This window comes from Camellia sinensis, chromosome 13, assembly GCF_055761805.1.
Source record: "Camellia sinensis isolate YWXY chromosome 13, ASM5576180v1, whole genome shotgun sequence".
Taxonomy (NCBI): domain Eukaryota; kingdom Viridiplantae; phylum Streptophyta; class Magnoliopsida; order Ericales; family Theaceae; genus Camellia; species Camellia sinensis.
In genome coordinates this window covers 69,729,368-69,745,834 of record NC_138973.1, presented here as the reverse complement: position 1 = coordinate 69,745,834, position 16,467 = coordinate 69,729,368, and the positions used below count along the sequence as shown (strand labels likewise).

The following is a 16,467-nucleotide window of genomic DNA, read 5'->3' as shown; positions in this document are numbered from 1 at the left end:
TTTAAGGGTCATCCTTCGACACTGTGGTCTAATTCCTTCCCAGCCTAACGTGAACTTTTTCCACACCATAATGGGGATTATAGAGTGGAACCGCCGTCTTAGGATTAACCTAGGTATACATGCAATTCGGCATTGTTATGCCTTAGCCAAGTCTACTGACCGGCTGGGACGCTATTTTCTCAGGGCCAAAGATACCGATCATCACCTAGTGACTATGCTTGCCAGCTGTGGTTTATTATCTTGGAATGTGGCTTGCCATGCCAAGGAAAAAAGGCGAACTAGGTGGCCGTATAGCTCACTCCAGTTTCTTTTATTACCTTATATGTATTCAGCTTTCCTTCCATGTATTTACCATTTTGTTTATGCAGGCAACGATTTGAAGAAAGTGTTAGTTTCAGCCGATGACGCTATACTTGCGGAAATTAAAATCACTCTACAGTTCGTTGGCCGTCCAAAACTTCAAAAACAATGGAGGGCGGCCCACATTCTCTTGCGATACGCGTCGTCTTACGCAACATTTTCGGCAGCAAACCACATTCCAATTTCGAGAGATGAAGATCATCTTACAGCCCTTATCTTCCCCAACTTCAAAAACATTAAGGAAGTTGGTTTAGAAACCTCTGATTCAAAACATGCGGAAGAACAAGCAGCTAAACCGGTCGCCGAGGACCCGAACCAGTTGGAAGCCGAGGTAGACGAAGCTCTTAACTCATCCTTTGAGGAAGCCAGACTCAATTCGTCCGACCCTCCATCCATATCCAGCCAAGGGGACGCCCCCTTTGAAGACATTTTTACAAACTTAGGAGACCTTCCCGGTGCTTATCCTGAGTAAATGGCTGGGGCATCGCTCACGCAACTTGCCCAGAAGAAAAACACTGAAAGGATGGCCGCCAGGGGGAGAGCCGAGGCCGTCCGATTGGAAACTCCAGCTGCCACGATCGCTGAGTCTACTCTACCTGTTATTGCGGAAGAAACGACTCAGACCGAAACGGTCGAGATAGAGCAGGTAGAACGGGCAGATAAGGCTGAGCGAAGGGGAAAAAAACGCCCAGCTGAGCAAGAAGCCGTGCACGATGAGGACCAAAGCGACAAACGGCCTTACGTTGAGGAATCAGACTTGGTTGTTCCGTTCACTATTCAACCAAGGATAAGGAGTAGGCCAATTGCCTCTGATTTGTCGGCTTTGAAGGACTCGGCTGTAGCCTTGAGTATGGCCTCCTCAATATCCCTGCCGGCTGACAGAGTCGTATTTCGCGCGGAGCTGGATCTAATGCTAATTGCTTTGGCGCTCAATCGGCCTTATTGGTACATTACTTGCCTTATCTGCAGTCTTCCGTCTAAATACATATATATATGTATAAATATTTTTCTTATTATTTGTCTGTTGTAACTCTATTTCCTTGTTCTGTAGATGGGGGATAGGATAGCCGAGCTCGGCCGCCGTCAACATGACGCCATAGAAAAGATCGGCCTCTTAAAAGCCGAAATTGACAATGAAAAGAACAAGGTTGTGGTAGCCTCTCAAAGGGAAATTATGAGGCAGCGCAAGCGGCGAAGGAACGAGCGAGAGCTAACTCTGAGGCCGAGCGAGCGAGGAATTCTGACCAATTAAGGCTTGCCGCCGATGAAAAGGCAAAGGCAAGCGAGGATGCGCTCAAGTTAGCCCAGGAGGTAATCACCAAGTTAGAAGCTGACTTGGAAGAATCGAAGAAGGCAAAGGAAATAGCCGACTCCGAGACTTCAAAAGCATTCCAAGGTGGGATGGATGCTGCCTTGGCAAGCTATGTGGAAGAAGTGTCGAAGTTCGAGAATCGGGGCTTCAAACACGGCTGGGTCAAAGCCCTCACTACTGTAAATGTGACATTGGCGCTGCTGATTCCATATGAGTAGGTAGATGTTGAGCCGTTGGCGTCTGACCCTGAAGATTGATTATGGAAAATTTTAGTTTTTGATGGGCACTTTAGATGCACAGTTTTTGTAGGCTTTTGTTAGTAGTTTTTGTAGGTTCTTTAAATGTAAGCTAATTTTCATGTGTAAAATGACTGCTATTAGTGCTCAATTTATTAATGAAAATTTTCTATGCTCTTAAGTTTGTTGCATATATTATTTCTCTTTAATTCACTAATGACAATTCCTTATGCTCTTCTGTTTGTTATATGAGTAAATAGTATATTCGATAAATTAACCGAATCAATTAAACATCCTCTGCCTCTTTGCTCTTTAGCTGAATAACTAAAAGAATCAACAGTTAACAATTTGTAAAGGTGCATGAAAATTCAATAGATTAACAAGTAAAACAGTTTAAGGCTTCAGTGTCTAGCTGATAATAGCTATTAGATTAACGAATCTACCCTTGCCCCAGTTGGTGCATGAACTGGCATGCTGAATGATATTAGCTCATGGAACGGCTGGGGCACTTAACCCGATCGGCATAAGGGCTGGCCCTATGGCCGATAAGATTAATGAATCTGCCCTTGCTCCGGTTGGTGCATGAACTAGGGCGCCGAATGATATTAGCTCGCGGACCGGCTGGGGCACTCAACCAGTTCGGCGCAAGGGCTTGCCCAATGGCTGGCTAGATTAATGAATATGCCCTTGCCCCAGTTGGTGCATGAACTGGGGCACCAAATGATATTAGCTCACGGAGTGGCTGGGGCACTCAACCAGTTCGACGCAAGGGATTGCCCTATGGCTGATTAGCTTAATGAATCTGTCCTTGCCCCAGTTGGTGCATGAACTGGGACGCCGTATGATATTAGCTCATCGAACAGCTGGGCCACTCAACCCGATCAGCGTAAGGGCTTGCCCTATGGCCGATTAGATTAATAAATCTGCCCTTGCCCCAGTTGGTGCATGAACTGGCACGCTGAATGATATTAATTCATGGAACGGCTGGGGCACTTAACCAGATCAGCGCAAAGGGTTGCCCTATAGCCGATTGGATAAATAAATCTGCCCTTGCCCCAGTTCGTGCATGAACTGGGACGCCGAATGATATTAGCTCATGGAACTGGGGCACTCAACCCGATCAGCGCAAGGGCTTGCCCTATGGTCGATTGGATTAATGAATCTGCCCTTGCCCCAGTTGGTGCATGAACTGGGACGCTGAATGATATTAGCTCATGGAACGGCTGGGGCACTCAACCCGATTGGGGCAAGGGTTGGCCCTATGGCCAATTAGATTAATCAATCTACCCTTGCCCTAGTTGGTGCATGGACTAGGACACCGAATGATATTAGCTCATGGAACGGTTGGGGCACTCAACCCGATCGGCGCAAGGGCTTGCCCTATGGCTGATTAGATTAATGAATCTGCCCTTACCCAAGTTGGTGCATGAACTGGGGTGCCGAATGATATTAGCTCATGGAACGGCTGGGGCACTCAACCAGATCGGCGCAAGGGCTTGCCCTATGGCCAATTAGATTAATGAATCTTCCCTTACCTTGGTTGGTGCATGAACCGGGGCGCTAAAGGTGTAAGGGCTTACCCTATGGCCGATTAGATTAATGAATTTGCCCTTGCACCAGTTGGTGCATGAACTGGGACGCTGAATAATGGTGGCTCATGGAATGGTTGGGTGCGCCAGGCTTTTGAAGTTTTAGCATTAATAAGATCGCCTCGGAGATGCTGCACTTGTAGGGAATAAATGGGGTGAGTGTTTCATACGCGTAGGTCCCATTAGTGTGTTCAAACTTGACTTACCCCAGTCTATTGAGGAAGGTTAGATAACTGTGAATGTCAAATAGATTATTCTTCAACAACAGAGGAGGGGGGAAGACATTGGCTGAGCTAGACGCAGAGATGAATCAAAGTGGCAAGCCTATGCGCACGGGCAATAGGACGTCGAGGGAGTGGGAGAGACGCCAGTCTCCATGTCGTTGAAGTAGGTCACCCAGAAGGGAAAAATAGCAATGGGCAACTCTCGCAACCGCGCTTGAGGGAAGAATCTGGTGCGACACCACGCCCGTTGAGTTTTGCGGTTTTTGTAGGGAACAAACCAATGACGGAAACGGATTCAATTGCGCATGATCCAAATGTGGCAGTCGAGTTCACTGGACTGATTTTTCCACCATTAGTCTAGCAATCAATGGTCAGTTGATGGGATTTTGATGTGTTTCAGGAAGGCATCCATAGAAAGGTGCGAGGACTATATACCGCCTATGAAGTCGACATGCGTCAACGTGCCGCGCGGCGGGGGATACAGCAGAAGGATGAATGCATTCGAAACTTAGAAGCTCGCGTAGAAAAAACTGAGCGTGAAGTGAAGAAGGCCAAGACTACCGTGACACATTCGGCCGGCGCAACTAACCCAATTATGGAGGAAAGGCTGACCCAACGGCTGATAAGTCATGTGATTGCCGATCGAGATACGGAAAGTATGTTTGCAATAAAGACTGCGAAGACTGAGGCCTATGAAAAAGGCTTCCACGACGGCCGAAAAGTTGGGATAGAGAAGATGAAGGAAATGCTCGCCGAGGAAGTTTGCCAATGCGAGAATCGGGGATTCAAGCATGGGTGGGTTAAGGTCCTCCGTGCCATGGAGGCTCTCCGGGCAACAGGCATTGACTCAGCATTGCTGTTATACCAGAGTAATGATTTACCTTTTCCGGCTTTCGAAGTCGAAAAGAGCGACAATGAAGGTGACGCCAAATAAAGACGAATCTATTGTACCATTTTTAACCAAAGTTGGATGTCAATTATGTAATCTCAATCAATTTAATAAAATGTACCATTTTAAATGCTAGAAAGTTGGTTCTGCTATTTACCATTTTTCGTTTATTGCATCTATGTTCGTTAAACATAATACAAACGAAAAAAATGCCGAGTTCCGAAGTGTCTTGCACGGATGGGGCTCCAAATTCAGAGGCTTGTTCGGCCTAAAAGTCTTATGCACTGATGGGGCTCCGAATTCAGAGGCCTATATCTTGGCCAATTGTAAAATCAACGAAGGGCGCTCTAAAATCGGAGACTTATTCGGCCCAAGCATGCCTTGCATGGATGGGGCTCCGAATTCGGAGGCTTATAACTTGGCCAATCATGATATCCACAAAGGGTGCTCCGAATCTGGAGGCTTAGTCGGCCCAAAAGTGTTATACACTGATGGGGCTCCGAATTCGGAGGCTTATTAGTTGGCCAATCGTGATATCCATGAAGGGCGCTCTGAATTCGGTGGCTTATTGCATGGCCAATCGTGACATCCACGAAGGGCGCTCCGAATTTGGAGACTTATTCGGCCCAAGTGTGTCTTGCATGGATGGGGCTCCGAATTCGGAGGCTTATAACTTGGCCAATCGTGATATCCACGAAAGGCGCTTCGAATCTGGAGGCTTAATCAGCACAAAAGTGTCATGCATTGATGGGGCTCCAAATTCGGAGGCTTATTACTTGGCCAATCGTGATATCCACGAAGGGCGCCCCGAATTCGGAGACTTATTCGGCCCAAACGTGTCTTGTACGGATGGGGCTCCGAATTCGGAGGCTTATAACTTGGCCAATCGTGATATCCACGAAGGGCGCTCCGAATCCGGAGGCTTAGTCTGCCCAAAAGTGTCATGCACGGATGGAGCACCGAATTTGGAGGCTTATTACTTGCCCAATCGTGATATCCACGATGGGCGCTCCGAATCCGGAGGCTTAATCGGCCTAAAAGTGTCATGTACTGATGGGGCTCCGAATTCGGAGGCTTATTACTTGGCCAATCATTATATCCATGAAGGGCACTCCGAATTTGGAGGCCTAATCGGCCCAAAAGTGTCATGCACTGATGGGGCTCTGAATTCAGAGGCTTGTTACTTTGCCAATCGTGATATCCACGAAGGGCGCTCTGAATCCGGAGGCTTAATCAGCCCAAAGTGTCATGCACTGACGGGGCTCCGAATTCGGAGGCTTATTACTTGGCTAATCGTGAAATCCATGAAGGGCGCTCCGAATCCGGAGGCTTAATCGGCCCAAAAGTGTCATGCACTAATGGGGCTCCGAATTCAGAGGCTTGTTACTTGGCTCTTAATCGGAAGACTTGATTTAACGAACTGAATTTCATAATGAGGAAATGAGAAACTTTGCATTCAAAACAAACTTGAAATTTGTACACAGGAAACACTCAAAACAAGTATCATGCCCCACAAGTCGGGTTAATGATAGAATTTACACAAATGCGTGGAATTCCAAGGACGTGGCAGACTTCCCCCAGACATGTCTTTGAGCCGATATGGCCTTATGCTGGCGATTGACTCAATCTGGTAGGGGCCATCGTAGTTGGGACCTAATTTTTCATTAGCCAGATTCCTGGCAGCTAGAAGTACTTTCTTCAGGACCAATTCGCCTGGTGCATAGCAGTGTAGCTGAACGCGTTGATTATACGACTTAGCAAGATGTTCCTGGTACTGTGCCATGGATGCAAGGGCACGGTCTCTCTGATCTTTAATCAGAGTCAAATCCAAGGCCAGCATCATGTCATTTCGGCCCACATCAAAAACTTTTTATTTCAAGGTTGGGAGGGCGATCTCCAGGGGGCTGATTGCCTGGGTTTCGTAGCATAAAGAGAACGACATTTCTCTAGTGGACCGCCTTGGTGTAGTGCGATGTGCCCATAACACACTGGGGAGTTCTTCAACCCACCTGCCTTTAGCTTTCTCTGGCCATTTCTTGATGCCATCCAAAATAGCTTTGTTGGAGGCTTCAGTTTGACCATTATTCTGGGGATAAGTCGGGGTGGTGAAGTAGGGCTGAATACCATACTTGCTGCACAGTTCTCGGTAGACACCTCAATCAAATTGGGTGTTGTTGTCTGAAATAAGTGCCCTTGGAATGCCGAATCGTGTTATGATATTTCTCCATACAAAACGCTTCACATCAGTACCTCGAATGTGCGTTAGTGCCTCCGCTTCGACCCATTTCGTGAAATATTCTATCGCGACAATCAAAAATCGCTTGTTGCCAGGGGTGCGAGGTAATGGTCCGACGATGTCAAGTCCCCATTGGATGAACGGCCAAGGACTGGTTAGAGAGCTTAACTCTTCAGCAGGCAAATGGGTTAAAGGGGAAAACTTCTAGCACTGTTCACATTTCTTGGCGTAACACTCGGCATCAGCTCTCATTGTCGGCCAATAATACCCTTGTGTAACAGCTCGATGAGCCAAAGAGCGTCCGCCAGAATGGGCACCACAACTACCTTCATGCATTTCAGTCAGGAGTTCCTCGACTTTATCTGGATGAACGCATTCAAGATATGGACCAGAAAGGGATTTCTTGTAGAGCTTTCCATGCGGATCCAAGTAGTATCGCAAAGCTTTCTTTCGCAGCTTGTATGCATCTTTCTTATCTGTTAGGAGCTTTTCAAAAGATAGAAATGCAGCGATAAGGTCCATCGAACTCGGACCTGATTCTATGATATTGATCTGAACTGACTCTAAGGAGGCGATGCTCGGCTTAGGGATGAATCCTACCTCAATTGTCCGTTTAATTTATGAGTTAATGGCGGAGGCTAGGCAAGCCAGGGCGTCGGCGTGTGTGTTCTGATCCCGGGTTATTTGATTTAGTTCATGATGGTCGAATTTTGCTAGCAAAGAATTTGTCGTTTTAATGTAAGCTGCTATTCGGTCATTTTTAGCTGTGTAATCCCCTTTCAATTGGTTGATGACCAGCTTTGAGTTGCAAAAGACAACCAATCACCGAGCACTAAGTAGAAGCGCAATTCGTAAGCCGGTTAACAATGCTTCGTATTCAGCCTCATTGCTCGATGCTTCAAAGCCCAATTTGACCGCCTGCTTGATTATTGCCCCATCGGGAGCCATGATCACTACGCCCTCTGCACTGCCATGTTGGTTGGACGACCTGTCACAATATAACTGCCAGATGTCGCCAACATAAATTCTCCATTTCGGCTTAGGTTGAATTTGATCAGACTTAAAGTCGGCGAGGCCTCCAGTGAATTCGGCCACAAAGTCGGCCAGCACTTGCCCCTTGATTGAGGTCTTCGAGAGAAATTGAATATCACACTGGCCACTCGAGAGCCCACTTTGAGACGCGCGTCAATGCTTCCACACTACGAAGTACTAACTGGAGGCCATAGTCCATTAGTACCCCAATGGCATGCCCCCGAAAGTAATGCATCAGTTTTCTTGCTGCCATGATCAGTGCAAAGATGAGTTTTTCCAACGAAAGGTAACGTGTTTCGACATCAACCATTGTTTTGCTCACATAATAGACTGGTCGTTGCTCCCCAAGTTCTTCCTTTATCAGTACAGTACTGACGGCCCAGTCGGAAACTGCCAGATATAAAATGAGCAAATCACCTACCGAAGGCGTTGTCAAAAGTGGGACTGATCGGAGGTAGGTCTTCAAACCGTTCAGAGCGGCTTCGCACTCGGAGGTCCATTCAAAAGCTTTACCCTGTCGGAGGGTATGAAAGAATTGTTGGCAGCGATCTGTGGAATGACTGATGAACCTGTTGAGTGTGGCGGCCATCCACATCAGCTTTTGAACCTCCTTGACCGACCGAAGGGAGCCGATTTCTAGAATTGCTGTGATTTTCCTCGGGTTGGCTTCGATGCCACAGTGGTTAACAATGTAGCCAAGGAATGTGCCGGATCCGATCCCAAATGCACACTTGGAAGCGTTCAACTTCATTTTGTACTTGCGTTGAATGCCGAAAGTCTCTTCCAAGTCGGCTAGATGAGTTTGTTGTTCTTTGGACTTGACCACTATATCGTCAATGTTGACTTCCATAGTACGGCCAAGTTGCTCTTTGAACATGGCAGTGACTAATGTTTGGTAAGTTGCCCTGCATTCTTCAACTCAAAAGGCATAACCTTGTAGCAATAGGTTCCTCTTGGGGTGAGGAATGCAGTTTTGTCTTGGTCCTTCGGATGCATGGCAATTTGATGGTAGGCTCTGTAGGCATCCAGAAAGCTCATTCGTTGGTGATATGCCATGGCATCTATGAGCTGGTCTATTCTAGGGAGGGGAAAGCAGTCCTTTGGACAAGCTTTGTTTAGATCAATGAAATCCACACAAACATGCCATGTCCCATTTTCCTTCTTTACAACCACAGTATTCGACAGCCATGTAGGATAGGTCACTTCACAAATTGCCCCGGCGTCAAGCAACCGGTCAACTTCTTCAACAACGACAGCGGTATGCTCTGTGGCAGATCACCGGCTTTTCTGAATAATCTGCTTGCATTTGGGGTCAACGTTTAAACGATGTTGAGAAACGGAATGATCCACACCCAGCATCTCATATGGTGTCCATGCAAATACATCAAGGTTGCCGAGCAAGAAAGAAATTAGCTGCTGTCTATTGGCTTGATTCAGGGAGATGCCAACCATGTAGAACCTGTCAGGATTCCCGTCAATTTCAATCCAATCTAGGGCTTCCGTTGCCTTTTCACTTGGGAGCCACCCAACATCGTCGAGGCTCTCTCGATCCGGCACCTTGATAGAATTCACTTCCAGTTCTCTTGGTGTCTTTGTGATAAGAAGATAACATGCCTGTGCCGATTTCTGGGAACCTCGAATTTGCTTGATGCCGCATTCAGTCGAAAAGCGAAGTAGTTGATGATATGTGCTAGGCACGGCCTACATGGTGAGTAGCCAAGTTCTTCCCCATGATAAGATTATATGACGAAGGCAGCTTGACAACCAAAAATTCTACATCCACTGGCCGGGAGCTTGCCTGAACTGGTAGTGTGATTTTGCCCAATGAATATTCCGGATTAGCGTTGAAGCCGAATAGTGGATAATGAGCTGGAGATAGATCCAACTCAGTGAAGCCAAGGTTGACGAATGTCTTATAATACATAACTTCCAAAGTGCTTCCCTGATCAATGAGAACGCACTTAACGGTGAATCGGTTTATGCGTAACTCGATGACTAAGGGATCAATGTGGGGAAGTGTTATGCCGGCCAAATCTGAATCATCGAAAGCAATGTTCGCAACCTCATGGGGTCGTTTTGCTGGAGTGAATTGTCGTTGGGGCCTAGGATGCGACTGAATTGTATGTACAGCGGAGGCCATCGACAAGCTGTATATCATATGGATTACGCCAAGCGGAGGTGAATCCTGCCGTAAAGCAACTATTTTGGTTGAGTTGTTCTTTCGGACGTGTTGCTGAAGCCGACCGTCTTGTACCAACTCCTCAAGTTGATCTTTTAAAGCATAGCAGTTGTCGGTATCATGACCGTGATCTTTGTGATATTCGCACCACCTATCCCGTCTCCTTGTGTCGGGAGGTCCTACTATCTTGGGCAGCTATTTGAAGAACGGTAGATGTTGAACTTTAGTCATAACCATGTTGATCGGCTCTAACAACTCCGTATATTTCTTGTCCGCGCGCCTTCTGCACCTGCTATCCACTTGAAGTTGTTCATTAGCTCAATGGGAACATTGGTCATTGGATCAGCGTGAATCTTGCCTCTTGTCTCGTTTAGCCCGACTCCGTGGTTCTGGGCTCCGTGACGGTACAGAATTTATCGGCTGAATGATTTCAGTTGGGGCCGTCTTGCTGGCCTTGTGCCTGGCTTTGACCCGCAGGGCATCATCTTCCATTTTACAATTTTCTTCGACTTTCTTTATTAACGACCAAACTGTTTTAAGGGGGACTTCTGGTCAAGGAACTGCGGAGGGCACTATCAGGATGTAACCCCATTTCAAAGGCGATAATGGCCATGGAGTCATTGCAGGCATCATCGACGATATTAAAGCATTCCCAATAGCGCGCCGAATAAGCTTGTAAGGTTTCTCCTGGTTGGATTTGCATTGCCAAGAGAGAATCAGCCTGCTTCGGCTGGACCTCATTGGTGATGAACCTTGCCCTGAAGGATTTTTGGAGTTGATAGAAGCTCTTAATCGATGGCGGTTCCAATTTATAAAACCACTGACGGCCAATGGTCCCAAACTGTTCAGAAATATTTAGCACATGAGGGGCCTCATCGTCCTCATGCAACGTCATGGATTGCTTATAATGGCGAATGTGATTGATAGGGTCTGATTTCCCGTCGTACAGGGTGAACGATGGAGCTTTGAACTTTTTGGGTAATACTGCATTTGTGATCCGTCGCACAAAGGGATCATGTTGGTTCTCTTCGTCTGAACCATTTCATCTTCGCTTATTCCGTGCATGCGGACTCTCTTTAGAGGAACTAGAGGTTTCGACTCGTCCCTTCTTTTTGGGCTCTGGGATAATGTGTCAGAATCACTGTCACTATCTTGTCTCCGAACCCGAGGTCATCGACCATCCCTTCTCAGAGGTTGCCCGAATCTTGGCGTGCGGTTTGTTGGGATTTTTCCACTTCCAAGGCCAAATCCTGATGAAAGCGCTCATTCTTAGTGATCATGTTTTCCAACCTCTGTTCATTTTGCTTCACCTGTTCCATGATCGCTTGCATTGTCTCGTGTGTAAAGTCCAGGGTGAGGTCTAGGCAGCTGAGTCAATGTTCAATGCACGTCTTCCGGCAATATTCTCCGGTCCCAGCATGTTTCTTGGAGTGAGGTCATCTCTTGGTGTAGTTTCGTCAGCGACTATCGGAGGATCTTCCGTTACCCCCGATATAAATGTAGTTGAGTATTTCCATAGATGGCGCCAATTGTGGGGAAGTGGTTTGGAAATACTGTTTGGATCCAGTAGGACACTCATGATCCTCAGCTAGCCACCTAAAAAGGAATGAACACTCCGGTCGGGGGTGCCATAATTAGTACTCTGACGGATAAGTCAGTGTATACTCTCTAGATTGCTTATATCTCAAGTTAAATTTACTTGTTCTCACATATCACTCTTTAGTTGTTGTTCTTCTATTTATATACGCTCCTGGTCCTCAGGGTAGGGGCCACTCTTGATCCGTCGTGTGACTGCTCATTCGGCCTTCCTTTTGTTGTACTCCAACTTATAATCGGCCTCCGCTCAACTAGCTTTATGGCCGATTAAGATACTCGGCTCTTAGAACATATGAGACCGGCAGATATAATATATATCCTGATTTTGTAAATGTGTACTCGGCCTATCTAAGTCCCCTGATATTCGGCTCCCACAATCATCTTTTCTCTTTCATTATATCCATGCTTTGCATCCATGTTTCATGCATCTCGATTCGGCTAATTTTGCATTTGTGGATTTAATGAATTCCTATATGATTATGTACACTACCTCACGTTCTTGAGATGATTCACATGTCATATCTTAGAAACTGAATCTTTAGTTGCATCTCATGAGTGAATTACGTTAGGATTTTGTATATAAGGTCATGCATGTTTTTACTGACTTTTTTTTGTAGCTGTTCGAGGGATGTCAGTAAATATGTAAGTTTTTATGCTTTAGCATCCCGTTTGTGTGTGTTTTTTCTTATTATGTTTAAGCATCCTACCATGTGGCTACTTGCTTACTTGATTTGACTGTATGAATGCCAGTGGATGGAGGTTGTGTCACTTAATTTGGAATAGTGTTGATTTTCACATTTGTAAACTCAATTTATTTGGGTTGTACATCTCCAAAACTCTTTCAAAACTACATGAAATCAAATTATTCCAAAATAAATGACATAGTCTATACTTGTATGCTTCACATAGTAATTTTTTTTTGGATTTAGTAAATAATCGAAATATGAACGTATAAAGTAAATAAAATTCATATCATGGTTAGTAAAGGCCGATCTTTTGATCGGGTGAGCAGGGGTGCTCAATTAATGACCTTGCCCTCTCATACCTAAGGTTCCGAACCGAGACAACTTTGGTTATGATGAATAGTGGCCTTTGCACAAGTCATGGGTTTCCTAATTTCCCAAAATATTAGGTGACGACTCTGAGATCTGATGACGCAGTCCATTTGTGGCAAATATTTTTTTTTTTTGTGCAATAAAATGGATTTTCTATAAAGTTGCCAAATCTGGGTTATCATCTGTGTTTCACATTGCCCTTGTGAGACTAGATCAAAGAGATCTTAGGAGTTCAAACTGTTTAACCCGCGCGGGTACCACCAGGACATGTTACAGTCACCGTAGGTATGATGGTGGTGATTGGGTGAAGGTTGAGATTCACCAGACATTGTTGGGAAATAAGTTGGAGGGTGAGTTTGGCTCTGTGGCCTTTTATGGCGTTCATTTCAACTGAAAACTCTGATTTGAAATTTTGTGGATTGTTTGGAGAAAATGTTTGCAAAACAATTAGTCTCCTTGAGATTTTGGAACAAAATTTTTGTTGGAAAATGATGTAAGTTTGAATAATTTTTTTAGAAAAACAGAGTAAGTGGTGAAAGGGCCTTTGAAACAATAAGAAAAATCATTGTTTTAATCAAATTATGTGATTGTTCTATTCGACATTGTAGGGGTGAGATTCCGTTATGGTTGGATTCCAATTACTAGTTATGTACATTTTATATTCTGATCTGTTGTTTCTTGTGAAGGGGTGTTAGTCCCTTATCGTAATATTGGTTGTTAGCATCGGTGGGGTGGTGTGTTGTGAGCAGCTGGTAATATGTTTCAGGCAGAGGTATAGTGGAGCTTTCCTAAGTTTTAGGACTCTATTATTATGTTTGAATGGGATAGGTATGTACCTTAATTCGGGTTAAGTCAGGTGATGCCGTCAGAAGGGTTGGTTGGGTATATAACCCGTGGTTAGGGTGTGACCTATGTGTAGGGTCACAATGGTTTGGTGCTTATGGGCAAAGGTTTGGGATAATGACAAGGAGATTAAGGACTTCATTTGTTCTTCTGGAGAGTTAGGGCAGTAAGTCTTCGAAAGCCCTATCGTTGTTTTGCGTTGGCGCCGGAGTTTAGTTTGGAGTAGTTGTTCAGTAGTAGCAATGGCTAGTGGGTTGACACAGAGGCTTAGTATTTTGATTGTACTCTTATGACGAGTGATAAATAGAATGTGGAATAAAGAGTTGACCTTATTGGTCAGTGACGAATTGAGGTGTTATGTTTACTTGTGTTCGATTCGAATGGTTACATAGTAACGAGGGTGTTGTAGCGTGGTAAGCCTTTGCTGGTTAACTTGGTGTGGGGAACAAGTGGGAAAATTTTGTTATTGTGAATTCAGTCGAGGTTGTGAGTTTATCCTCCGAATGAGGAATTCAGTGTGGGTGTAGAATACCGTGCGTTAAGTGAGAAGGTTTTTCTAGTATGGTATGTGGTGGTTTGTGGTTCATATGTTGTTATTAGAATATGTGTAGAATGGGATCGGTCACAAGGCAATCCCAGGAGAGTGCCTTGGTAAGGCAATTGTGCAGTTAATGATTGGGTTGAGTAATTTAATGTTCAAAATTGTTGGGTCACTTTGGTGTGGGTGTTTGTAGTCCAGTTTGGATAGTGGAACTCCGAGTGACGCAGCAAGATTGTGTAGAGTGAATGACGCATTCTGCCAAAGTTGTTTCGACTTATTCGGTCCTTGTGTGCGTTGACTTGAGATGGTGTATTGGGTTTGACTTGAAAAGTTCAGTTAGGACTCAAATGTGAAGCAAGGATGTGTGTGCCACTTAGGCATACGTGTGAGGGGTGAATGAAAAGTCAGAGTACCATGGGGTAACTTTGAAGAATCCGGAGTGATTCATTGAACCGGAGAGGTTGTGTATGGAACTCCATTTAGAAGTTGGCAAGGTTGAGCACGATATTGGTGTTGAAGACCGGCACGACTGAATAAAGTTAGAGAGCTGATTGATCAATACTTGGGTTGGTTGACATATAGTCACCTCGAGAATCGGTCAAAATTGTAGGTTGTGTAATTAAACGGTGCCTTGGTGTGGAATGTAAGTCCCTCATGGACAGTTGGAAGGTTGTTTGAGTGGTAGTAACCGGTTTGGGATTTCGGTTGAGAAATTTTGTCTTGTAAGCGCTTTGCACCATTATGTGATCAATGGTGTGCAATTTCTTCCTTTGTGTTATTGCGTTATTGGCATTTCTAAAATTTATAGGGGTTCTCATTGTGGAAAATCTTGTTTTGGGTATTGTAACACCACCGTGAGTGTGATGGGTTTTGTGGGATGACTATGTTGTGATTTACTCAAGGAATGTTGAAGCATAATTTGGAGGAAAATCAAGTGTTTCGGAACAAATGGGATAGATTAAGCTTTTTCTTTAACTTGAATGGAATATCTTATACTATGTGTTGAGAAGTCACATTTTGATCTAGCCTAGGTTACTGGTTACATGTTGTATGTCCTTTGGCAAGGGCTTGGAATTTTTGGGTATTGATGTGCCATGACGTTATTGATTATTCATGTTTTATTTTGCGTTCTCGTTCTACGAGAGTTGACTGAAAGCCTTGTGTGCAAGTGGTTTCCTTTTTCCTATGTTGGATTGTTAAACACTCAATGGTAGTTTGAGTATTATAAGTAGTCAAGTTATGGTGGATATCATGAAGCACGGTTGTTATTGACTACGTTGTTACTATTATTATTGGGGGAATGTGTTCTTGTCTTATAAACCGCCACGAGTTTGGCCGGTTGGGGAGGTAATCATATTCGTTCCTTGTTGTTGAGTTGAGTTGAGTCTTGTGAAGCAAGGCGATTCTATTAGTTACGGTATCATGGAAACATCTAGGGATTGAGGAAGCTACTTGGGAGCATGAATTGGAAGTCCGCGAGAAATATCCAGCCTTATTCGTTGGTATTTAAACATATGTCGAGATTTTAGTTTGTTAATAAAATGTTAAAACATTGTATATGTTGTGGGTGGCTTGAAAGCATGGATTCAATATGAGCATTGTATATGTTCAGGGAATATAGAATATTGTATGTGTTGTACCAAATTTGGAAACATTGTATATGTTTTGGATTATGAAAGCATTGTGAATGCTGAATATGTTTCGGAAACGCAAGTTTAATTTGAATATTGTATATTTTGTTTAACTCTTGGAAATGTAAATTTATCATAAACATTGAATATGTTTTGGAAATATGAGATGCACGTATTGAAATTGGTTAAATTCAGAAGATTCATATTGATAATATATGTTGAGATATATCTATTGTGGAATTGTTCTTTTGTGGAAGGATTGAATGACTGGTATGTGGGTCATGATAATGAGAATTGAATTGTAATCATTTGAAAATTGGGCAATCATGGTTTTGAAACTTGTACTAAAATTTCGGGGACGAAATTTCCTAAGGTGGGGAAATTGTAGCACTTGTATCTTTCAAAGCTTTTGGGAAAGTGTATTCAAATCCTTTATTTTTTTATTTTAGGAATCTTTGGTGTTGTTATGGGTTGGTTTTGGAGGAGTACAATCCAATTTAAATTTGTTGGATTTGATTTTTCGCACTTATTCTTGTCAAAAGCTCCTTGGAGACATAAAAATTCTATTCTAGGGTCGACCACAGCCTTCTTAAAGGTCGACCCTTACTTGTTGGTGAAGTTTCTGAGAGTGTTGTTGGAAAATAGGATAGACACCAGACTGGAGAGGGTCGACCCTCTTATGTCAGTGTGTTAGTTGCTGGAAGATAGGGTAGACACTAGACTAGGAGAGGGTCGACCCTCTTA

The 16,467-nt window shown here is 44.4% G+C and overlaps 1 protein-coding gene across 1 annotated transcript; it reads right to left on the bottom strand.

Annotated features, from left to right (window-relative positions):
- Nucleotides 1–9,568: 9,568 nt before the first annotated feature.
- On the bottom strand, nt 9,569–10,018 carry LOC114267548 (uncharacterized). Its single transcript, XM_028208584.2, has one exon. The coding sequence runs from the start codon at nt 10,016–10,018 to the stop codon at nt 9,569–9,571; it is 450 nt and encodes a 149-aa protein (XP_028064385.2).
- Nucleotides 10,019–16,467: the final 6,449 nt, after the last annotated feature.

Bases quoted from the DNA above. Each gene is read 5' to 3' on its own strand.
- LOC114267548 (XM_028208584.2), bottom strand. From the start codon at position 10,018: ATGGCCTCCGCTGTACATACAATTCAGTCGCATCCTAGGCCCCAACGA.